Source organism: Zymoseptoria tritici, chromosome 3 (genome assembly GCF_000219625.1).
Source record: "Zymoseptoria tritici IPO323 chromosome 3, whole genome shotgun sequence".
NCBI classification, from domain to species: domain Eukaryota; kingdom Fungi; phylum Ascomycota; class Dothideomycetes; order Mycosphaerellales; family Mycosphaerellaceae; genus Zymoseptoria; species Zymoseptoria tritici.
This window is the reverse complement of record NC_018216.1, coordinates 133,439-156,355: the sequence shown is the minus strand read 5'-3', so window position 1 is coordinate 156,355 and position 22,917 is coordinate 133,439. Positions and strand designations below refer to the sequence as shown.

The window sequence follows — 22,917 nt, the reverse complement described above, 5'->3', positions numbered from 1 at the left end:
CAATGGACCCTGGCGACGGATCGACGCCGGGATTTCCCGTTGTTGTTTCCGCGCGTTACTTCCTTGTATGCACCTCAGTGAACTTCGAGATGGTGACTCTCCGCCATCATTAATCGCATCCATCTCTTCTTCTCTCTCACTTTCTTTCTCTTCTTCAAATTTTCGACTTCTCTTCCTACGCTCACTACCGACGACGAATTCCCACCGCCGCGACTGCCAACCTCCGCCATGACGTTCCGCGGGAACGAGTCCGGCATGGACTTTGAATACCAGAACCGCACAGGACCGCTAGACATGCAATCACCATTCGCTAAACTCGCGCAACAACACCAGCAAAGACAAAAGTTCGCGCCAAACACAGGAGTCGCAGGGACAAAACGTATGCAGGCATACCAATACCCCATCACCCGTGGCGACGAGAGTACCGACCACGAAGTGAAGTGTTATTCTGACATCCCTGCAGGTCCATACAACGTCTTCGACTCGCCGCAAAAGTCCAGTCTCCCAAGCCAATATTCACCATCCAAACCGCTACCGCCGACACCTTCTGCTTTCAATGGATTGTTCAACACGCCGCGGAAAATGAATGTCGATCTCGACGACTCCTCTGCTGGCGAAACTCCACGATCGCCCGAGCACGACGATAGTACGACTGCTACGCCGGAGAGGAAGAACAGCTACGGTAATAGCATGGGGTTCCGGACGACGGCCACAAAGTTGTTTGCTGCATCGAACATGCAGACCTTGCCAAGTGCTGGCGAACCGCGGGGCAGTCCAGTACGGGAGAAAGATCGCGAACGCATGCAGATGCCTAGGAGAGACAGCTGGATCGTCCGACTCAAGGATAAGCTGAGCAACAGTCCTGGAAGGGGAGAGATTCACCGACCAGAACACAGCGGCGCAGTGGAGAAGCGAGTCAAGAAGAAGCGTGATGCGCAAATACAACGCCAGGTATCCCGTCGGAGAAGACATAGTGTGTCGGACACGGGCGAGGACAGCGATGCGGGAGCGAAGAAGCGCAAACTCTGGAGGAGTCCACGGAAAAACGACCAGAGACACTCCAAAGACGACGACGAAGACGACGACCCCTCCCGCGACAAGAAACACTGGCTCTCCTCCTTCTTCACCTTCATCGCGCAACACCCGACCGTCCCACACATCCTCTCCTTCTACGCTCAACTCGCCTTCAACGTCTTCCTCCTCATGGGCACCATCTACGTCCTCTGGTCCATCATCGCCGCCTTCCGCGGCGACGTCGACAAGAAGTCGTTTGAAGCGACGGCGGAAATTCTCGCTGAATCCGCGGCATGTCTGAAAGAGTGGACGATCAACCGGTGCGCTCCGGACACGAGACTGCCCGCTCTTGAAGCAATGTGCAACTCGTGGGAGAAGTGCATGAATCGCGATCCTAGTAAGATTGCGAGGGCGAGTCTTTCGGCGAGAACGCTGGCGGAGATTTATAACGAGTTGATTGAGCCGATTAGTTGGAAGGCGATGGTATGTCTCTTTGTTTTTGCCTTTGGCGCCCGGCGTTGTGTTGCGTTTTGTTGGAGTGGTATGCGGTTGCATCATGATCACCGGCAACAGCTGTATCATGACCACCGGCAACAGCGTTATCTGCACTGATGACCCCTTTCATCTCTCCCGACAAAGATCACAGCTAACACGTTCCCGCCGTCACAGATCTTCACCTTCGTCATCATAGTCGGCTGCTTCACCGGCACCAACGTCGCCTTCAGCATCTTTCGCGACAAAGCCTCGCACCCGACCGCCGGCGTGCAGAATCACTACTACCCTCCTCCGACACCGTCACGGACATTCAGTGGCTTGCAGCAGCAGGTTGGTGGTGCGGAGGGTGGTGGAGGAGGAGGGTATTATTGGCAGGGATATGGAGGGGAGCCGGGACCGAGTGGGTTTGCTAGGTTGGACGGGGGAGGTGAAGGGGAGGGGAGTCCGAAGAAGGTGGGGTGGAAGTGAGGAGTCCGGGAGACTGGTGATTGGGGTTGGGTGGTTTGTGAATTGGGATCTCGGGGGTTAGGGTTAGGGTTGAGATGGCAAAGGAGCAGGTCGGTACGGTACTGCTTTTTGTTGAACGAAGAGGATCGGTCGGGATAGGTATATTGACAAAATCGAACACGATACGCTTAACGATACAGAGTTTCATTGTTATGTTATGATCTATTGCTCCGTTGTGGATTTCTTTAGCACGTACGCAGTTGTTCACCGTTGGCACAAACCATGGAAGGACGGCAGGGGATACACAAGTCAACGTTCAACGCACTTTCGATACCAGAATGAATCACTAGCTCGATGATTTGGATCGTGCTGTAACAGCGTCTCCTTAGCCAATGGTTTGATTCTGAAAGATCACACGCAGTGACAAAAATGCAGTGATAAAACTCTGCTATTTCGTGGTATCATTAATCGTGCGTTAATTTACAGTATCTATAGTCTATGTCGTAGTCTCCCCAGCAGTAATGTAGCTTGTGAACTACCCGTCGATGTCCACTATTACTCCTTCCAACCCATGAACACATCATCGATGTAAATCATACTTCGGTCCCAGTAGTCGTGGGAGTAGATGAGGTCGTGGTCGACTTCGGATCGGACAGATATTTGACCTCCACGCGAAAGTTAGTGGACGGTGTCGGGGGTCCAGAGTTCAAGGCGCCCGTATCTGATGCTCCAAATTGCTTGAGAGTATTTCTTCCGAAGACGCACTCCAGCTCGAGGAAGTCCCTGCCATTCTCAGTTCCAGGCACAATATCGCAGACAGCTCGTACGAGGTTCTGGCTCGGGGGAAAGAAATAGATAGGCTTCGATCTGACCGCGGATTGAATGTCTGTGAAAGCAAACATTGTGTTCCCTCCGTTTGTAGCCACCACATTGCAGGAAGTATCGAGCTGCAGAAGTGCTGCCGTGTTCGAGGTGCTGAAGCCGAAGGTCACACCAGAGATTGCTCCGGCAGCGCCGTTAGGGATCGAGGGATGGTTGTACGCCGAGACAGTGAACGGCATGTTGGATGGACAGGATGGTGCAGCCGGGGCGGTGGTCGCAGCTGGGGGCGTAGGAGTCCTCGTGTCAGATGTGAACTCCAAAGAGACCTCATCCAGTAGCACACTCGTGGTCTTGTACGTGCTGAGTGCAAAGTCGCAGTGCAGCCGGAACTCTAGCGTGGCATCTCCACCCTGGGTTGGTATATTGTCAACATATCCGGCTTTCCATTCGGTTCCGTCTGAGTAGCCATCGCCGAACTTGAAGGTCACGATCTGGACTGTTACGCCACCGAGAGACACCGTCAAAGTGCAGACCTCCTTGGAGATCATGCTGCCGACAGAATAAAAGTACCGGATCTGAGCATAAGGCAGACCAGGGTTTGCGATGACTTGAGAGAGGGATCCGTCTTGGCTTGTTGTGTCTGTCGACGTTGTAGCACTTGAGAGGGCGCTGTTCACTCGGTCAGTCACAAGTCATATTTGGTGATGAGGAATGTGTAGGGTGTAGCACTGACCCGTAGGAGATCCCATGGTAGGCGGGACCCTTGGGTTGAAGTGAAGAGCCGGAGCCGAGCCCCGAAGCTTGCCAATATGTCGGAACACCGTATTGCGCACCATCTGGAAATTCTTCAAATCCGGCGTTGCGGACGCTGTTTACTGGCGTGGCCATCGTCGTAGCGGTCGTGCGGGTAGACATGATTGTGGAGGCCGATGCTCCTGTCGTCGTGGAAGTGGTGGTAGTCGTAGTAGATCGATAGTTGACCTCAACCCGAATAGGAGCAACCGTGTCTGAGCTCGAAGAGTACAAATTCCCAGCGCTATCGGCCGCGAATACTTTGCCCGTATTGCTTCCAAACACGCACTGCAACTCGAGAAAGCTTCTCCCACTGTCAGTTCCAGGCACGACATTGCAAACAGCGTTGACGTGTGCGTAGGTAGCTCCAAAGTACACCTGCTGGGGCGTTGAAGAAGGCGGGTCGCGGATGAGGGTACACATGATCTCTCCGGTGGCCACGGCGATCACGTTGCATGAGCTATCGAGTTGGAGGACTGTTGCCGTGCTGCCAGTCGCGAAACCGAAGGGATGGTACGTCTGACCGGGCCCAGTTGCTCCAGGCGCGCCGTTAGGCATGTTTTGAAGGTTGTACGCCGACACAGTGAAGGGCTTATTGGACGGACATGACAGTCCCGTAGAGGTAGTCGTCGAAGCAGTGGTGGTCGAAGCAGTGGTGGTCGAAGCAGTGGAGGTAGTCGTCGTTGGTGCAGCGGTGGACGTTGTGGTGGTAGTTCGTGGCGGATTACACACCTCCAAAGGATCCACGGCGGCGAATGTGTAGGCAGTGCACGATCCGGTGTTGAAGGACGCTTCGGTCAACAGCAAGGCATCGCCGAGATTGGTGCAGTACTGGAACACATTGCGTGCGTTATTGTTCGTATCTGTGCAGCTAAGTAGGCCATCATTCAACGAGCAGGTCAATGTGCGGTGTCCACTATCCGGGTAGTTCCTCGGTATCTCAATGAAGATGTATGGACGAGCAGCATTGTCGCCCACCGACCACACTTGATCTCGGCGATCGACCAAAGTGACGCCGTTGCTCCGGTATCTCTCCGCCAGGGTGGGGTCAGAAACAGTACCGATCTGACTCGCAGCATTAGCGAGATAGATCTGGCTATTCTCCCGTGCCTGGAAGCGGTAGTAGGTCATGCAGACGGAGGCCTGGACCACGGATGTGGTGCTTGATTGAGTTGTGGTGGTGGAATTTGTCGTAGTTGCCGCCGCCTGAGTCGGGGATGTATCCTTTGAAGAAGTCGAGACAGTAGCCGCAGAGGTCCCGGTGGTTGTGGAAGTTTCTATCGTCGGGGTCGAAGAAGTGGAAGATGCGGGTGGAGTGTCTAGGGATCATTAGTTCGCTACCGACAATGCCAGACAGAGGTTATACTGACCCGGTGGAGGGGCATCACAAATTCCTCCCCCGAGAGAATTTGCCGCGCACTTGCCGCTACAACAGTCACTGTTGGCGTTGCAACCTGACAAGAATCCAGCGCAAGTCGATGGCTGGCACTGGTCTTCCGAGTTTGAGACTCGTCGACACTGCATATCGCCGCAGCATGAGCTTGTGGAGCCTTGAGTGCAAGCTTTGCTCTGCGCCAGACATGTCGCTGCTGTTGTCGTTGGGGCTGCTGTCGAGGTGCTTGAAGTGGCTGTGGACTCGCTCGACGTTGTGGTAGCGCCCGCGGTCGTGGTGACCGAAGTGACAGCAGTTCCAGACGAACAGTCGTAGCAGGACGGCTGCCACACGGAGTAGTACGAGGTCTCATCCGCTTGAAACTGCTGATCCGCCGGAATGCCCTGATACAGCGAACGGAATTGTATGTATGTCGGATCGCCATCTGTAACGTAGAAGGTCTCGCAGAGAGACCTTTGAGCGCATGCCAGAGCACAGGCGTCCGGTGTCAGGAATTCGGAGTCTCTGAACGACTTGAGGAGTTTCCGATCGTTACCCCTTTTGCCCTTGATACCACAGCTGAGGCTGGATGGAGGGTCCACGCGGGCAGAACAGCTTGTAGGCATAACAGAAGGTGCACTGCTGGTGGTGGAGGTCATGGTGGAAGTCGTAGATGTCACACCTGCGGATGAGGTGCTCGCCATGATTCGGAGAGATTTGCCGTCATTGTCATCACGCCTAAGCTTTGTCGCTTTAGTATCCAACTGGCACGAAAAGCCCTGGCAGCATGGATCGCCGCTGAAACTAGCGTCCAGTGTGTTGCAGCCAGCGTTCTCTCCCAAGCAGGTGGCGGTAGAGCTGGTTGGTGTGGTCGTGCTCGTTCGACTCGTGGTTGTAGTCGTCTGCCTTGTTGCCGTGGTCGTGCGCCTCGTTGTTGTCGTTGTCCGGCTTGAAGTGATCGTCGCCTTGCAAGTGGGTGTCACAATTTTGTACTCGTGGACAGTCCTCGTTGGTTGGTACGTCGTATGCGTGATCTGCAGAGAAGGAACTGTCAGCTCGCTATACAGCCATAGAATTGAGGTCGCCCTGACTTACAGTCTGAGTCTGGGTTTGGGGCTTGAAGTAGGCACGGCAGGCTTCCTTGATGGTGTCATATGGATACTTTCGAAGTTTCGGTGGAATTCCCTGGCGACGGCATGCGTGTATTGGTCGTAGTGAGCCTCAGCATTGGCTTCAGGACTGGCATAGGCGTCCCGTTTGGTGAGCAAAGCTTCGGCTTCGATGTTGGACTCGACCTTTGGAGTAGCATCTCGCTTTCCATAGCGCTTAGCAGTCGTGCATGCCGCCGTACGGGTCGTGCAAATCGTCTTGACGCCTTTCTTTAGAACGACAGTCAGAAAGCGCTGCAGAACTCGAAGTTCCGATTCAACTTGAGGTCTTTCTTGCACTGGTCGACACTGCTGGGGTATGTGCGAGCCTCCAGGTTAGAGCGAGCTTCCACGTCAGAGGATGGGATGTTCGCTCCGACGGCGGACGTCGACAGAAGGGCAGTGACGCCAACGAGTGCCTTGAGGAAATGCATTATGGCGGAGGTCCAAGCAAGAGAAAAAGAGAATGCGGAGTGCGAAGTCTGGAGTCTCATATGAGGAAGCAGAGCCTCGCACCCTCGCCCATGGCGCCTCCCACTCTCCTCGCACAGACCGGCCTGGGCAGCTCATGGTGAGGAGGTTCAGTTGGGTGGCGTCCTGCCTAGCATGTTGCCGTGCAGGAAATGAGAACAAAGTCTGTCGGCGTCGCCGCACATGGCGTCGCCTGACTCCATCACACCAATTTTCACAGCGGTGTAGTGCCGCCTGGCATGCATTGTCCAGTGTACTATTTGGGTTAGAAGCGGAGCCCATGACCTGAGAAGTCCAAACAATTGAGCGGAATGAGCGTACCGCCATGCAGACAGGTCTTCTTAGTACAGGCCGCTACCAGCGGTGGCCGACAGTCTGCACGCAGCGCGGCTGTGCGAGCGTCGTCGGGCTCGGACGATAGTCGTGTCTGAGCCGTATACTCGACCAGCTGCTGGACTGCAAGCGAGCTCGATATGTCTGGAGTCAAGTTTTCGAGGACACCTCGGGACAGTGCGATCATGCCGTACGTTTGACCTCCGCCGTGAAGGCGTCGCCTTGACTCTACACACATCGTCCATGTCCGAGACAGTATCGATAGCCATCGCCGTGCAGGATGAGCCGAAGAGGAAGGTTGCTTGAATCTGGAGCCCTCGGAGTTCTGGCGTTGCTTTAGAGTTTGTACTTCTACGAAGCCAAGAGCCGCTAGAGATGGATCTCATATCTGGCAGTCACGATCAGTCTATCTAGCAGACGCTGATTCCCGTTCGATCTGCTTGTCTGGCAATTCGAAGAACGACTCCCAGAGTCTACATATCGCAAAGAGAAGTTTTCGACACTCAATTTCAGACGACGTGCTTCTCACGGTTGCACATGTACTCGAGACAGACCGCGGGACGGCAAAGGAAGGCTTTCCACAGATTTGTCGATGCAGGCCGAATTTAGGCGAAGTGCTCACCGAATATGACAACTTCGACCGCCATATATCATCGTATCCTCCGCCGCCCTGCAGCACGAGGCTTGAGATCTCCTGAGATCTGGACCTCGAGGCACTCTCAGATTGGACAAGACGTCAGGCGATGTTCAAGCACTGTGATCAGATCTCCGCCGCCACGGCGTGCGAGCATCCACCTATCGCACTCCTCTTCCAGCTGGAAGGAAGAGATTCCCGCGGCCAAGTCCACGTACAAGCAGGGCCGCGAGACCCCTTTTACCGCGCCGACCACAGCTTGGACAAAGTCGCAAAACTTGACTTGCGGACGCCCTGTCAGCCGCTCTGGCCAGGGTAACTCCTCCAAGAGCTCCTAGGAGGGCTTCAACCCACTGCGGCTGAGAGCGGAGAGGCTTTACCCCTTTCCAGGCTCGGAGTCGCCGACGTCTGAGAGTCATTCTACACGGCGTGGCCATGCTGACTGCACACCGCGCCCGTCCAAGAGACCAGTGATGTCGAATTCTGTACAGACCTACTTGAGCGGCCAACGGCAACGAGCAATCTGTGCTTCTCGGAAAGTTCACCGTTCTGCGCTATGTAGAAGTGGCCTTTCTTGCAACACTCCTCGGAGCGGCAACGAACAGCATACAAATGACCAGCGGTGGCGTCTTTACGCTCAACAAGCTCTCCCCGTCGTCCTCGTCTACGCGGACACAGCTGTTCGCGGAGTACGGACGTAGCAGCGACCGGAGATCAAGTCGAATAGAAATATTGGCGCGAAGGGAGTGCGGCCAACTGACAATTTGCTGCACCTTCTCAGCAGTCCTCGGCGTGGTTGGAAAGTGATTGGTGTCATGATATCTGGAGGTGGGAGTAAAGGAACGAACGACGGCGGGCGATGTAGGGTTGTTTGTCTTCCGAAAGTGGCAGTCATCGGTCAAAATGTACAGAGCCGAAGAGGTCATTGAGACCTGGATGAATCTTACTGCTCCACCGGACGGGTCGCCATCATCGACACCCTGCTTGCACAGCCTCCGCCATCCTGTCCGCGGTGATCCCGACCGTCGTCGGAGCCGGCGTCAGTCTTCCTCCCACCCCATCTCTACCTCGACACCCGTCTCGCTCCCTAACCAAAAAATTCTAGACCTGCATGCAAGACGGAGTCACAGGAATATGCAACAAACCAGGGGGATTTCGGCCCTGCGACCCCGTACGCACACCATTGCACTCCTCCCTCGCACACCCACGATGGCGCTTCTTCGCTGACCTTTGCTGCTCCATTCTCTCGTGCTGACAACCGTCCCTGTGACTTCGGGCGGCAGGGAACGGCGCTTTGCCATTAGCTGTGTGTGTGGCATCCGGCGCGATGATGGACGATGCACGTCGCTCGTTGGCCGACGTTGCGTGCGTGTCTTCGGGTCTCTTGCTCACGGCGAGTAGTGGCGATCTAGAGCCCCATTGTGGTGCGTGCTTGGAGGTATAAGAGACTCGGCGACAACGGCTGGAGAGATCAAGGCAGGGTTACCTAGGTAGCGTATCGAAAATGCGGGAGAGTTTTTGACCAGGGAAAAAAATAGATGATGAATAGCAGTCAAAATGGGAAAAGTCACGGAAATTTTCATGTTGGAAGCAGCTTTTTCCCAATCTTTGCCATTTGTCTTCCTTCCGTCTCGTACTCCGCTCCGGAATTCGTTCATGTCCTCATACGTCTTGCCTTGCACCTATTAATCCCTCTTCACTGATACGAGCCCGGGCATGGGAAAAGCCCCAACAATCTCTCTCTTTCCCCTTTCTACCCTTCTCCTCCCGCTTCCCTTATAACGACCCGAGTTACAGACTTCACTAGCCCGCCGCCATCTGCAGAGAGATCTGCTCGTTACCCCCACCCAGCCCTCGCAAGTCGGAGATCGCCCATCATCTCAGGTAAGGCAAAATACATTTCCACCATCCCTCCTAATTCATAACAACCGATCCAGTCGGACATTGATCAGGAACGCAGCATTCCTGGTAAGGAACAGCCTTCCGTTTTTGAGATGGATGTTGAGAATGGCAGGTGGGAGATGTGGTGAGAGAGGAATGACTTGCCATTTTCGTCGTTGACGCGAGGGAAGGTGTTGGTGTCGACGTGGCTACACGCATGGGTGAAGGAAGGTGGTCGAGAGGAGGGAGGGATGTGGGTCTTGGGAGGAGAGGAGAGGGTTAGGATTGGGTGAGAGATATGGATGTGCTAGATTTGAAGCGTACGTTGCAGAGGAATAAGAAAGAAAAAAGGAAGAGCAGACGAGTAAATGCACGTGGAAGCGCGGAACTGAGCGGACGACCCTTGGGCACGCTTACGCCGTACCAAGCAGAGACCTGAAGACAGGGCAATGTGGGAGAGGGCAAAGAGGTCGAGATGGGACATAAGATTTCTTGCTGCTAATATTCATTCGTCATGCCGAAATGCTTCCTGCGATATTCATGTCTGCCACAATATGGAGTGCTGCGTGATGGGACAGTCTGTTCGCATCGGGTGGAAACGCCATCCGTCCTGAAGTCACTCATGAACCCATGACTTGACGTCTCTTCTCCCTCCCCCTCTCCTCTCACGGCCAGCATCCTCCTTCTCCCTCTTCTCTCTATCCCGCCCCACCACCAACAGAACTCAACTCCCTCTCCCCCGGATAAAAGAAAGCCCCCAACGCAATAATCACATACGCCGCAATCAACAACGCCCCTTCCAAATAATTGCTCCGTCCATCCAGGACCAGAAAATTCACCACAAACACACTCACAAACAAACTCACCGTCTCGAAAAGATTGAAATACAAACTCATCTCCGTATCCAGAATCCATCCCAACAGCACCACAATCGGGGTGACGAACAGAGCGATTTGAATCGAACTGCCGACCGCCACGCCGATGGCGAGATCCATTTTATTCTTCGCGGCGACGGTGACGGCCGTGACGTGTTCGGCGGCATTGCCCACGATGGGGAGGATGATGAGTCCGATGAAGGCTTCCGACACGACGGAGCTGTTTTCGATCATTTCGGGGATGGCGTCGACCATGAATTCGGCGCAGACAGCGACGAGGGCCGTGGAGCAGAGGAGGAGCATGACGGCTGCGGTGCGGGACATGGGTGGTTCGGCGTCGGAGTCGGTGGTGGATTGGACGAGAGAGAGAGGACGACCGGTGACGGAGCGGGCGCGGGGGATGGGCGTGGGTTGGGTCGTGGTTGGTTGTGGGGTGGAGGACTGTCGGTTGAGGCGGTCCGGGAGGGAGGAAGTGCGGCGGAGACCGGAAGCGGAAGATTGGGTGCGAACCGGAGCTGGACGGGTTTGGAGGGCTGCGGTGGGTGCTGGCTGGACGAAGACGTTGTTCGACAGGATGCTGGGAAAAGCTGGTCGCACGGGTCCACGGGATGAGCCTAGGCGCATGTTAAACGGCAGGCGACCCGTGGACTGAGATGGCGGTTGGGGCGTGGGAGCGACTTCGACATCTTCAGCGAATTCGACGCGGTTCGGACGATCAATCGGAGCAGGAGATTCTTCGGTCAGTCCCTCATCGTAGGCCGCCTTCCTGGCTTCACGCAGACGCTTCTTTTCCTGCTTCTTCTCCTTTCTGCTGAACTTCTTGCGTTTGGGCATGTCGGATTCGGCCTTGCTTGGACGACGTCTCGTGGCCCAATCGAAAGCCCTGGTCATGCCATTGTCCTCCTTGTCTGCATCGGCGTCATCGTGGATGGCGGCACTCAAAGCGGATGGTCGACGAGAAGCGGATTGACTGCTGGAAGACTCGAGATATCCTGCACCATCTTGAGCGGACGGCGATACGACAATCTCCGGAGTGTGCGACGTGCTCGTGCTGGCGCTCGACTTGCGACGTCTGCGATTCTTGAACATTCGCTTCATCCGCTTGGTGGTCGCGGTAACAGATCCCGATCCAGCAGATGAGTCCGATGACGAGCTGTCGCTGGAGGAGGAATCGTCCGAAGATGACGAAGAGTTCATCATGTCGTGGAGGACACCAGGATGGGACTCCTCGTCGATTTTCTCTTGTGGCATGCTCTCATACATGTATGCGTGGCTCTTGAGTTGGAAGAGCAGGTAGAGGACGTAGATGAAGAGCAGTACGACACTGGTGCCGCGACTGACTTTGAGGACCTTGTTGTTCGCGCTGTTGGCACTAGTCTCATTGAAAGAGGCGTGGAATGCGGTCTGCGAGTCTTGTCAGTGCGTGTGGCGAACGACGAAAGCAACATACTCACAGGAAGCAACAGACTCATCACACTCAGACTCAACAGACAAGCACTCATCTGCGTGACAGTGCTGTTGTAGATTTGCTCTCGGAAGCGAAGTCCACCCAGCAAGAAAGCCATGCCCAGGATGAGTAGTAAATTCGCCAGAATAGACCCGAGAAGAGATGCCTGCACAATGCGAATTTCATTCTTCACCAGCGCGATGATGAAAATGATCAACTCGACTGCATTTCCAAAGGAAACATTGAGCAATGCACCCCAAGTGTCACCCAATCGAGTGGCGACACTTTCCGTAGCCTGACTGAGCAGACCAGCCAGAGGCACAATGGCAACCGCATTGATGGCGAAAACGACCGCAGGCTTGAGATGCGCCGCCTCCGCAGCAATACCCGCTGGGACTGCAACAAGGAGGACATTGATCCAGCTGTGGCAAATGGCTCGCTTAAAATGGCCGACAAAGCGCACCGATCCAGCTTTCATGCGGGCAATAGTCATGGGATTTTTCTGCTTGACAGTCTCTCCCGACTCTATGGTGGAATCTCCAGGGCCCGCATCTTCGGACTTGACCGCGGATGCAGCTGGAGGAGAGTCTGTACTGGACGATGAAGGCAGGGTGTGGAGATCTGCGGATTTCTCGTCGTCGTGATCGCCATGTGTGGCGTCTGGGGCTCTGCCGCGCCCATTGTGAGTGTTTAGCCCGCCAGCTTGGTGGAGAGTGGTACGTCGGGTGGTATGAGATGCAGAAGACGGGAAAGTTGGGTTGGAGTCGGCCAGGGTGGGAACGGATCTCTGAGAAGCGTGCCGCTTGGCTTGGGAGCGGAACTGGTCTTTTTCCTGGTCAGCAGAGGTTCCCATTCGGGTGGAGGATGCCTCGATGATGGAGGGCGGTGGTGGTGATGGATGAGTGGGTGCGTGATGAGGACGCAGAGGGCGGTGATGGGTTGGAGATGATGAAAGCAGGGGTGGGGGTGGGTTAATGAGGCGGATGCGGATGATGGGGTGATTGCTGGGCATGGAACGGAACGAGGCGAGCGAAGGTTGGCTTTGGAACTAGGGGATCATGTGTGATAAGATAAGCAATAGCCAAGAAATCGCGGCACTCACGCATGTCAGGATCAAGCAAGGTCGAAGCAGTGTCTTCAGTCTTCTCGGCGGAGCTTGTCGTGTGTTGGATGGAGGCAATCCAGTCTTGTTGAAGGTCTGGAAGAAGTGAAGTCGAAGTCGTCTCTGTCCTGCAGAAAGTCGAATTGGCGGTCTGCCTGGAAATGCCGAACGCGTCGGGTGCGTCAGGCTACCGTTCCGTTTCCTGTGGCGCTCTGGCAAGTGGCGCGTCACGAGCGTCGTTGGGTTCGGCCTTGACTCCGTCGGAATCTGCACGATGATGAACCTGGAAGTCTGCTCGTAGCTAAGGTAGTGACTTGGCTGCATCTTCTCAAACACGACGGGGAGGCAGCGACCATGACCAACTTCTTATATCTTCCTCCAAGCATGACGGAGGCACAATATCATGACGACCCGCATGCACGACACCACACAAGCTTTCCCGAGAGTGATCGCCCTACATGCTTCTGTGCTTTGGTCGATCACCACGCTAATCCACAAATACCTCACTCACTTTCTCGGCCGCTCGGGAAAAAGAACGCGAAAAGCCTGGGGAACGTTTTCGATGTTCGTCATACCGACGGAGGAAATGAAAATGCGCCTGAGTATCGAGTTATTTAGATGCGGCACGAGGTGTGTTCAAGGTCAAGCGGACAACACACAGCTCTCTCTCTCTCTCTCCAGGACACGATTCAAGACCAGCAGACGACGCGCCAGACCGCCCTCATGTCCTTGATGAGCTGGAGGGAGGGAGAGCGGCAGGACCAACCGCGCATGACGCCAAATCTACCTCACGCGGTGCAGCGGATCGTTCGACCAACCCCAATGCTAGACCACTCTCGGGTGAACTCTGTCCAACTTTGCTCGCGTGACTTCACTAATGATTATGATTCCAATTGAAGACGACACCTCTTCACTCCACGATCACCACTACAGCGCTCGACTTCGACACAAACGGCTTCCTGATAAAAGCCACAAAAGTGCCTCGTACGGAAAACGAAAACGAAAACACACAGACAGATCTCGCGACACATCACTCACTCCCAAATCCTCTGCGCAAACTTCACCGTCGGCACAGTTCCCTCCGCAAACTCATGCACCGCCACAACATTGATCAAAAACGGAGTTCCCAACGTCGCTCCCAACCCTTCCGTCTGAATAATCGCCAAATCACACGCCGGCGCTTCGTCCGGAGCGAAAATCTCCGGGTACAGGATCCCGGACTCGTTGAACCACACATCTTTCCCTCCGACCGTGACCGCCAGTTGCGGGATTTTGGCATCACACGCCGTGCTCCCTTCTTTGCTGAGAGGAGGGTCGAAGTGCTTGATCAGTTCGAAGTAGACCTCGTCGGGTATGGCGGAGAAGTAGGCGCCTGTGTCGAGGGTGTGGGTGTGGTTCCAGTAGGCCGAGCCCGGGATAGCAGCGGGGGCGTCGGGGTTGGGTTCGTTGAGGTAGGAGATGACAATGGGTTCCGCCCCCGGAGTCGGAGGGATGATTTTGAAGCCGTCGACGTGGATGTTCCAGATGTCGAAGACGGGGTGGGAGGGATCGGAGAGTTGCACACCTGGCACGATGGGAATGTCCGCTGTGAATTCTCCGTGGGGAATGTCGGGCTCTCCGCCGAATGTCATCTGTCCGCAGTGGGTGCCGTCCGGCTCGCCGAGTCCGTCGTAGTAGTAGCCGAACATCGGCGCGATGACGCCCTCGGCTGCCGCTTGGATGGCGACGGGGTTGTAGTGGGTGATGTGTGTCAGGTCTTTGATTTGGCCGCCGACGGCCTCGAGTTCGGATTCTGGCCAGTATGAGGTGGCGGGAGGGAAGCCCATGCCCATCATGCCGTACGCGGTGCCAGAGAGCGGATTGTCCCATCCCGTTGCGACGCCCGTCGTGACGTTGGTAATGGCGAGGCCTCCATCGATAGTGATATCTTCGTAGCCGATGATGCCAAGTGCGCCGGTTTTGCCGGCGTTGTAAGTTGAATTGAACCGCGCACCGGGAATCTGACCACCGGAAAAGGTGAAGTCTGGGCTAGTGGTGCCGCCTTCGACCGGAGCGCAGTTTTCTTGTGGGCTAGAGGGGAAGAGCATCACGTTAGACATGTGTCGGCGGTCAGAGTTCGGAAGCGTGCTGGCGTACGTACACGTGTTTGAGCTTTGTGTTGATGTCGTCGACGCATTTCCAGTCTGCGCCGGGAACCCAGAAGACGCTGCTGCCCAGATCCACAAAGACCGTCAGGTTCGTTCCGCCGAGGGTGACGGTGAGTCCTGGGCTGGCGCCCTGGTTGGTCCAGACGAGGTCGGCGGTGTAGACGTTGGGCTTCGCACATGGTTCAGCTGTGTCGCGTGCGAAGCGTCAGTCACAATGTGGTGTTCAACACAGTCGGGTATGGTATGGAAGACGTACCTTCTGGCTCGGCCGGGTTGGCAGTTCGCCGTTGCAAGGTCGGCGTCCTTTCGACTGCATCGTGTCGGGCTATACGCGGAGGGAGAAAAGTCCCCTCCGCAGAGCTGCCGAACAAAGCAGCATAAACAGCCAAAGAAGCGAAAAGAGCGTACATGGTCGGTGAGAAGTAAAGTAATGAATGGTGAGCGGAACGAACGACACGGAAAAACACCGCCGAAGAAGAGTCTGGAATAATAGCTTAAGAGAAAGGAGAACGCTCATCAATAGAAGGACTTGCAGATGAGGTGATGCACTAAGACAATAGGAGCGTGACCATAGACCTTGTCGGTTTTCCAAATTGCACGTTCAGGCCATGCGAACTCTGATCCAGGAACCCCGTCGATGTCTTGATGACCTGACATCTTCCAGCCGAATCGAGGAGTTATTATGGCTACCTGTTTAGCCGTGCCAGGTGTAGTTCTTCAGGAGGCAGGAGAGAAAATGCGTAATATGTGATGGAGCAGGTAAGGTTGTTGTGGTCGTGGGGATGAAGATTCGAGTGAGAGGTAAAAGGAAGAAGTCACGGTAAGGTATCCCTCCTCCTGCCCGAGCCGGTTCAACCTCGGGAACATCTCAGGTGTATGATATTGCCGCAAAATCGCAAGGCGTAAAAAGACGCATCCAAAGGACATTCAGAAATCTCATGCTTTGCTATGCTGCGCTTTATTGCTGTACGAATTCATCTTACACTCCAATTCTCCCATCGGCATGACTCTCTCGTTCGGTCCTGCTTCTGAACCAGCAGAGGCCGTCTTCCTCGACCACACTCGCGGAGACACGGAAACATCTCTCTCTCCCAATCAATCCTCCCACCACCTCCTTCGCTCATCACCCTCTCCTCCCTCTTCTTCCTCTTCCAAGACGTCCCCCAGCACCACACTCTCACGCAGCCGAAATGCCTCTGCATCCCTCCGAAACAACCCATGCAACGCCTCCAACAAATCCCCCGTCACCTGCCCACCCACCTTATCCTTGATCCACGAATCCTTCCCCGTCCACAAATGACTGATCAACTCCCCCTGACACTCCGTCTCGCTCTGCGGAAACCCATTCGCCTCCTTGCAAGGCAAATGCCTCACACTGCCCTCGAAATCGTACCGGATAAACGTGCCGAAACCACCTTGATCCGTGACGTTAAACATTTGTTTTTTAAAAGCCGTGCATTCCGGGTGCCGGCCTCCTTCTTCGGGGCAGACTCTCCACTCGTCCATGATCTCCCGAGTTTTCGGCTGGTCTTGCGCGATGATGAAGCCCGTGTTGAGGTAGAGTTTTCCGGTTCGGTCTTTGTTGTAGGGTTTGTCTGGGTCGATGGCCATGGCGAGGACGTCGACGGTGGGGTCAAGGGCGAAGTGGTTCATGATCCATTCGAAGGGGAGGTCGAGGTGCGGGAAGATGGCGTCCGAGTCCATGAAGATGCAGGTGGAGTGGTGGTCGAGGAGAGCTGGGATGAGAATGGGTTTCTTCCAGGAGGCGCGGCGACCGTCGGCGAAGGGTTCGATGTCGATGTAGTAGTACTTGTAGCTGATAGGTGAAAGGGCGGCAGGTCAGTAGATGTTCAATCAGAAAATTCTTGAGGCCACATTTCGTCAAGACTTACCCGTGAATCTTTGCATATAGCCAGTGATTGAGGATACCTAATGAGAGTCCATGGACTTTATTCGGTTTGTTCCAGGTCATGAGCTCATCCGCCCAGATCTGACCAGTCTTGTTGAAATCGCGGTTGTCAAAGTCGAAGATGCAGAGATCTTTACCGAGTGGTTTGGTCCAGTGGCGAGTCTTCCCTTGGGGCAAGTCAAAACCGATCCAGCCATGAGGAGCGAAATGTGAAGTGTTGACCTGGAAATTCGGTGACGGTCGCGCAATGTGTTTGAGGTATGCGTTGATCAGCTGTTCTTCTTCCTCCGCTGCCGAGACTGTGATGTTTGACTTGGGAATGCTCCTGCGAGATGATCATTAGAATCGATATTGATCGCATCGCCAAACCTTGCATCACCCCTGGCTGAGGTGCAGCAAGAATATGAGTACTCACAACACATCGCTCTCCATGCCCCAACCGCCCTCTGATGCATGACTCAACAAGGTCAAGAAGACCAGCACCGCGACCGCACACGCAGCAAAGATGCCCAATCTTTGCGACCGAGGATTGGACCAGCTGAAGTTGAGTTTGGACAGCATCGAATCCGACGCATGTTCACGCAAGGTCATCGCATCCGGTCCGCGCTCCAGGAGAGATGATGCGTCCGTGTGATGAATACTGCTCCGGGATGATGATGTGCGGTGGTGGTGGTTGCCCGTGGTGATGATCTCGTCGAAGGAAGGATGGTGAGGCGACGTGGAATGTGAAATTGTCGGCAGCGACGAGGAGGTCAGCCCGGTGTAACCCATGGGATCCATTTTCAGCCGCTTGGCAAGGATGCAGGTGGTGAGATGTGAGCCAGTAGAATGGTGCGCTTGTGTTGGTGGCACATGGGTCGGAGTAGAACTACAGGGGTGTCATCGGATGTCGTTATTTGCTGTCGGGGATTAAGCCGGGAGGTAGCGACGACAACCGGCTGACGAGGGAGCCTCATCTCGAAATGCGGATTGCGTGGACATGTTGCACGTGAGGAGACGGTTGAATGATGACATTGCCATTGCGTACCTTGGGTAAAAGAGGAGACGCGGGCGTGATACAGGGACCTCATATTTGGCGGGAGCATTTCTCGTATTTGGCGGGAGGTGCCTCAGGCATTAGGAATTTTAACTGGATCCTTACTTTGCCCTCCGTCGCAATATTAACACAACTATATAGGGTAAGCGCAATTAAATAGTGTGCAGAGTGCAGTATTATATCGTACGAGCAAGCTCGTATAATTAATATGTCTATAAGTAGTATAGTTGTAGTAGTAGAGGTAGTAGAATAAAAACTCTAGCTTAAAAGTCCTTAGAACGCCGGCGTAGATCTCTTACTTACGTAAACGACTACTCTTATAGTAAGATCTATCGATTGCCGGTATATTGTTAGAGGCTAGTGCCTAAGGCTACATCGGCTGTGCTAATGCCTAGGCCAACGCCCAACGGCCAACGCCTAACGGACGAACGCCGGTTCAGAAATCCACTAGGCCGAATCTGGAACAAGCTTCCTTTCGGCCGACTAGAAGGCCACGTATGCGCCAAGCGACGCTACGCGCACACATAGCTTATACTCGACGTTCCGTTGTTCTAGATAGATCTTCTTTTTGGTAGCTTTAGAATTTTATACATTCGGATCTAGACCTTTGTGCGCAACTTCGGTTTAGACCCTTACATATATTTAGTAATTCTCGGTAAGCTAATAAGAGCGCGAGAAACTCCTTTAGTTTTAATAACTAACTAGTAGGGCGGAAGGAGGGTTAGAACATGCCCTAGTAGCGGCGAGGGTATAGGTTAGTACGTACGTCGCCCTCGAATTGCTACCCTTAGCTCTACTACTACTACGGAAATTAGCTATAGTATTAGAGCCCTTATTAATTGCTCGGAGGGGGGGGTTATAGATAATAGCTATAGTGTTGCTACTAGCTCGAGGGGTAGTAGTAAGGCTACTAGAGCAGCTATTAAGTAAACTATTATTATATATATTATATCTACTACATCGTCTATACTTATATAGCGTTTATTGTAGCTTAGAGTTACTTATTGCGCTATTATAGGGTTTCTATAAGTAGTAGGACTCGGTCTATTAGATCCGGCGGAGCTAGTGTTAGTGCTAGTATTATGCCGGCTCCTTTAAACGTATATGTTATGCCTCTATAGTAACGTAAAGTGTAGTAGACTACTTGTCTACAGTAAGTATAGCGACTACTATAACCGGTCGTATACTTATATGCTATTATACGCTATCGTTTAATAGACGTTAACGTCGGCGGTGCCCCTATTAGTAGTAGATAGACCGGCTAGCTAGGCTCTACGTTCCTTCGAGCTATCGTCGCCGACATAGCTAGTCGTTCGTTCTTAGCTTATTACTCTTATTTAGGTGTAGCCGGCGTTGCTAAGTTGTAGTTTAGATCTATACGCTCTAACCGCGTTAGTAGTCGTCTATTACTATCGGCTCCTATGCTACGCTAGTAAGAGCGAGCCGCTTAAAGGTTACGGTTACGGCGTATAAGTAACACCTCGAAGTCGTATAGTACTAGAGCCGGTGTTGCTTAAGCTTTACTACTAGGGATTAACTAGTAGTTACTAAACTCGTCCGCTTCGAGCGGAGGCACCTTACTATTAATAGGCTTAACGTATAGTATTAGTTTATAGCTATATAGTATGTTAGTCGTCGCTCTAAACATACTAGTTGTTAGAGGCTAGTACCTAAGGCTGCATCGGCTGTGCCGATGCCTAGGCTAACGCCCAACGGACGAACGCCGGTTTAGAAATCCACTAGGCCGAATTAGGAACAAGCTTCCTTTCGGCCGACTAGAAGGCTACGTATGCGCTAAGCGACGCTACGCGCACATATAGCTTATACTCGACATTCCGTTGTTCTAGATAGATCTTCTTTTCGGTAGCTTTAGAATTTTATACATTCGGATCTAGACCTTTGTGCGCAACTTCGGTTTAGACCTATATATTTTCTAAAGCTCGCTATCGAATAGATCCCTCGACGGAAATACCGCCTGAACTTTAGGCGTAGCTCGCTATAGAGATAGAGCGGATTCGAAACGAATATCGCGCCGCTATTGTAGAGACTAAAGCTATATATAACGAACGATATCGAGCTAACGAGCTTGTATAACGCGAACTCGAGATAGCACGACGCGAACTCGAGGTAGCACGACGCGAACTCGAGACACGTCTTAAACGAGCCGGAAAACGACCGGTATAATGAACGCCGGAAGCGAGTAGCTCTAGACTCGCCCTAGAAATAATCGAAACAATAATAACGGACACAAATACGACGAACATAATAAATACGAACGACAACTATGCACCGAAACGCCTGAAAGAGCGTCTCCCGACGCTACGGACCTTTAGTAGCAAAAGATTAGAATAGGAAGACTAGCACTTCGCTGCCTTATTAAAGCTCGCTGTTAATAAAGTAGCTATCGGTAGGGACTTCGACTAATTCCTCTACTTAATAAGTAGGCTCGAAGAGAGTGCGGCGAGAATAGTAAGAACAACTATCAAGAACGCTCTCCGACTTAGGTAAGGTAACGCGAACGATTTCTTCGAGTACCTAAACGGTATCTACGGCAATATAAACTAGCAACGACGAGCGCTACAAACCCTCTCGAGGATATAATAGCGCGACAACGAACCTATCGCGACCTACCTACCTCGATTCGAGGTAGTTCTCGCTAATGCAGGAATAGCCGAGACCCTCTCGCCGGATACGGAATCGGACCCGAAGCTCGAAGGTATTCGGATTACCCTTCTCGAGAACTCTCTTAATAAAGAGATACATAAGGTATTACTCCTATTTGCCTTAAACCCGCCGGACAAGTACTTAACCTTTACGAGAAACCTTCTTACTATCGGCGGATCGCTTACAAACCTTCGTTTTCGGTCGAACATATCTAGAACCTCCGCTCCCTAGGCGACCCTACTATCGACAGGGTTACGGGCGACCCTGCTATCGATAGGGTTATAGGCGACCCTGCCGCGAGAATCGAAAGACGAAATAGATTAGGAACCGACTCGATCTAACCGAGTCGAGTTAAGTAATAAGAAGAGAGTAAAGTAGGTTACGAGAGAGATAATACAGGCTCGAATGGAATAAGGCCTTTGTCTCCGTTGCGGGATAAAAGGGCACCTTATCGCCGACTGTACCTATCTTACCGCCCGAAACCCGAACGCTATATAAGCTACGGTTAGTAAGGCTAAGCGCGAGATACGGGAAGTCTTTCTAGAAGAAGATAACGACTCGGTATCGGAAAACAAGTAGCCTCTACGACAAGTCGTCTATAGAGGCAGAGTTAGATATAAGTAGAAGTAGAGTAGAATATCTTTCGAGATACAAAAATAGAACGATCTCTTTTCTATACTTCCGCTATTATTAACGACGACGCACTTCGATTCTCTCTTATCGATAACGGCAGCTAATCGTATTATCTAATAAACAAACAGTTAGCTAAGAGACTCCGGCTCCTATAGATTCCTGTTCTAAGACGAAAGGTTATCGGCGCGCAAGGTTCCCCCTCGTAGAAGAAGGGAATCTCTTTTGTTACTAAGTTCTCTCTTAATGTCGGCGGGTATAAGTCTACGGCGTTTGCTTACGCTATACCCGACTTATAAGAGGATCTTATTCTCGGAAGGCCCTATCTCTTTTACGAGAGTGTATAAGTTATCGAGTCGACGAACCGTCTCGAGTTCCTTCTCGACAGTTTTTCGATACCTTACGAGATACGGCCGATAGGTTCTACGAAGGCTAAGGCTATTAGTAGAGCTACCTTTAGATACCTCGCTCGGTTATCTCGGAAACGAGATATTACTATCTTTGCCGCCTCTCTCGAAGATATTAAGAAGGCGTTATATATAAAGAAAGCCCTTACTCGTAAGGACATTGTCGAGAAGCTTCCCGAACACTACCGCCCCCGGATACGTGCCTTTATCCGGGAAGGAGAGTAGTTACCGCCGTATCGACCCGGATTTAACTATAAGATCCTACTTACTACCGATAGCAACGGGAAACCTAGCGAACCTCCCTAGGGCCCTCTCTACAATATAACCCGGGACGAGCTCTTAGTCCTCCGGAAGGAACTATACTCGCTCCTCGAGAAGGGCTATATTCGGTATAGCAAGTCCCCTACCGCTGCGCTAGTTCTTTTCGCTAAGAAACCCGGCGGCAGCCTTCGTTTCTATATCGACTACCGTAGCCTAAACGCTATTACTCTAAAGGACCGTTTTCCCCTCCCGCTTATCTAAGAGACGCTTACGTCTCTTAGTAAAGCTAAGTAGCTTATAAAGCTCGACGTTTCTACCGCATTTTATCGGATCCGTATTGCTAAAGGCGAGGAATAGAAGACTGCTTTCCGTACCCGCTACGGCTTGTTCGAGTAGAACGTTTGCCCCTTTAGTCTTACTAGTGCGCCGGCTACCTTCTAACGGTATCTAAACTAGATCCTACGCAACTTACTCGACAACTTTTGTATAGCCTATATCGACAATATCCTTATCTTCTCTTCCGGTACCCTTGCCGACTACTAGGAGAAGGTAACGTAGGTTTTATAACGTATCGAGGATAGCGAGCTTGTCCTAGATATATTAAAGTACGAGTTCAAGACTCGTACTACGAAGTACCTAGGATATATCGTCGAAGTAGGTATCGGCGTACGAATAGACCCCGCGAAGGTATAGGCTATCTAGGACTAGGATAGACCCCTAACTGTTCGCGGAGTCTGCTCGTTCCTCGGGTTTGCTAATTACTATAGGATGTTTATCTGTAAGTATAGCGATCTCGTTCGCCCTCTTACCGATCTTACGAAGAAGACAATAGGCTTTCGTTAGGGAGACGAACAGGATAAGGCCTTCGAGGATATTAAGGACGCTTTTATCTACGGACCTGTCCTAGCAAGCTACGACCTAGATAAGAAGACGCGAGTCGAGCCCGACTCTTCGGGCTAGGCGACGGGTAGTGTACTATATTAATTTAATACGGTACTATAGACTTAGCGACTAGTAGCGTTCTTCTCGT

The 22,917-nt window shown here is 52.8% G+C and overlaps 5 protein-coding genes across 5 annotated transcripts; 1 reads left to right on the top strand and 4 right to left on the bottom strand.

Annotated features, from left to right (window-relative positions):
* Positions 1–228: 228 nt before the first annotated feature.
* On the top strand, positions 229–1,977 carry MYCGRDRAFT_108402 (uncharacterized protein; the record flags this gene model as incomplete). The annotated part of the gene is made up of 2 exons (XM_003854609.1): positions 229–1,497; positions 1,684–1,977. 2 exons carry the CDS (start codon positions 229–231, stop codon positions 1,975–1,977), a joined length of 1,563 nt encoding a protein of 520 aa, XP_003854657.1.
* Positions 1,978–2,549: 572 nt separating this feature from the next.
* On the bottom strand, positions 2,550–4,701 carry MYCGRDRAFT_91321 (Ca2+-modulated nonselective cation channel polycystin; the record flags this gene model as incomplete). The annotated part of the gene is made up of 2 exons (XM_003853583.1): positions 2,550–3,447; positions 3,512–4,701. 2 exons carry the CDS (start codon positions 4,699–4,701, stop codon positions 2,550–2,552), a joined length of 2,088 nt encoding a protein of 695 aa, XP_003853631.1.
* Positions 4,702–10,107: 5,406 nt separating this feature from the next.
* MYCGRDRAFT_69233 (uncharacterized protein) lies at positions 10,108–12,584 on the bottom strand (the record flags this gene model as incomplete). The annotated part of the gene is made up of 2 exons (XM_003853582.1): positions 10,108–11,688; positions 11,739–12,584. The coding sequence occupies 2 exons, from the start codon at positions 12,582–12,584 to the stop codon at positions 10,108–10,110; spliced, it is 2,427 nt and encodes an 808-aa protein (XP_003853630.1).
* Positions 12,585–13,340: 756 nt separating this feature from the next.
* On the bottom strand, positions 13,341–15,296 carry MYCGRDRAFT_117763 (aspartyl protease; the record flags this gene model as incomplete). Its single annotated transcript, XM_003853581.1, has 4 exons — positions 13,341–13,431; positions 13,872–14,903; positions 14,974–15,149; positions 15,237–15,296. 4 exons carry the CDS (start codon positions 15,294–15,296, stop codon positions 13,341–13,343), a joined length of 1,359 nt encoding a protein of 452 aa, XP_003853629.1.
* Positions 15,297–16,075: 779 nt separating this feature from the next.
* On the bottom strand, positions 16,076–17,564 carry MYCGRDRAFT_69232 (uncharacterized protein; the record flags this gene model as incomplete). The annotated part of the gene is made up of 3 exons (XM_003853580.1): positions 16,076–16,796; positions 16,873–17,214; positions 17,305–17,564. The coding sequence occupies 3 exons, from the start codon at positions 17,478–17,480 to the stop codon at positions 16,076–16,078; spliced, it is 1,239 nt and encodes a 412-aa protein (XP_003853628.1).
* Positions 17,565–22,917: the final 5,353 nt, after the last annotated feature.